General features: G+C 43.4%; 1 protein-coding gene across 9 annotated transcripts in view; it reads left to right on the forward strand.

Moving 5' to 3' along the window:
• Window positions 1-342: 342 nt before the first annotated feature.
• Window positions 343-1487, forward strand: part of LOC124004047 (dedicator of cytokinesis protein 3-like) — a 465878-nt gene continuing 464733 nt past the window's right edge. For all 9 annotated transcript variants that reach the window (XM_046312789.1, XM_046312790.1, XM_046312794.1 and 6 more), the window contains exon 1: window positions 343-911. In XM_046312789.1, coding sequence (XP_046168745.1) covers window positions 875-911 — 37 coding nt within the window. In that variant the 5' untranslated portion in view covers window positions 343-874. The remainder of the gene's footprint in view (window positions 912-1487) is intronic.

Raw genomic sequence — 1487 nt, forward strand, 5'->3', positions numbered from 1 at the left:
TCACACACACACGCACGCACACGCACGCACGCACGCACACACACACACACACACACACACACACAGATCAGCGAGAGAGAGAGAGACAGTTGGCATACCTTAACCTAGATCTCTCTCCTCTCCTGGCTTTAGTTCCTATAATGAGCTTTGGTTTGGGATGCAGTGTTGTTTTGTCTCTATGCCCCATCTCTGTCTCATCAAAGGATGAACTATTTGGCAATTTGCGTTATGTGGATAGGTTAAAAGATGGCGCAGCGGTGACTGCATTGAGTATCCCGTTCACACACTCGTAAATAACTGGACATCTCTCTCTCTTTCTCTCAGTGCTGTTGCGACATCCACTCTCTCCGTGGGCTCTAAATGGTTGACTTGTTAATCCACAGCGATATAGGACCGTTTTAAAGCATGTGTATTCAATTTATCCGACCCCAAAACGAGTTTGGGATCGACAGACAGAAAATGAACCTGCTGTGCTGTGTACACCCGGAGGTTTGAAATGAATAAATAAGGTGTTTCTCTCCATCCCGGCAGTGGACCGCTGGAGATGCTGCGGCTGCATTGATAGAGTTGAGAGATTCGTACAGAAGTGACGAGGCAGCCTCAACCGGATAGGATAACAACCTCCTACAACGTAGACTGAGTCAACGTTGTTGTATGACAGCAAGATGTACTGACTGTGGACCGGACCAGAAAATGCATCGTTTCAGAGGCGAAATATGAACGCACGTTCCACTTTGGTTTTCTTTTATTTGCCAGGCGTTGAGACGCAGTGATATATTTCCGTGGATCTGAGCGTTTTATGCAACTTTTCCGGGTCCCTTTTCCACGATAACGGCGAACCCGTGCTTGGTTTACCTGGAATTTTACCAGGATCATGTGGACCCCGACGGAAGAGGAGAAAATCGGAGTTGGTGAGTTTATTAAATTCAGTTTATTGTTTTAATCTATATAATATAGCCTTTATTTCGGCCCATGTCTGTCTGTCTTTCTCTATTCAACGAGTCTGTCCCTCACGGTTCAATACTGGAATAGAAGCAGTTTATGTCGCCTATATGATCAGGTCTTGGTGGGAGCACTGAACCCAGCCAGCAGCCAAACACGTGTTGACATTTATGCACATTTTTCCAAACTGTCACGTTATCTTGCGTCTAGAAGACATAGGACAACATTGTAACCCTAGGCTATTCCTGTTTTTGTTTTTTTGTGTTAAAAAAAAAAAAAATCAACGACCTAAAAAAAAACACACATGTTTCTCACGTTGAAGGACTTCGTGATGTCACTGTTTTAATCGAAGACGAAATCTGTAATATCACCGAGTCAAAGCTACTGCTTCCATCTCCAACAGAGGGCGATGGGAAAGTACCTTTACAACAGGTGCGCTACTCAGCTCAATGAATAGGAGATGTAGAGAAATGTGAATTCTATTCTATTCTTTATTTATTTGTATTCTTTATTTATTATTATGTTGTTGCTGACATACACTCACT

The sequence above is a fragment of the Oncorhynchus gorbuscha genome, linkage group LG18 (genome assembly GCF_021184085.1).
Source record: "Oncorhynchus gorbuscha isolate QuinsamMale2020 ecotype Even-year linkage group LG18, OgorEven_v1.0, whole genome shotgun sequence".
NCBI lineage: Eukaryota > Metazoa > Chordata > Actinopteri > Salmoniformes > Salmonidae > Oncorhynchus > Oncorhynchus gorbuscha.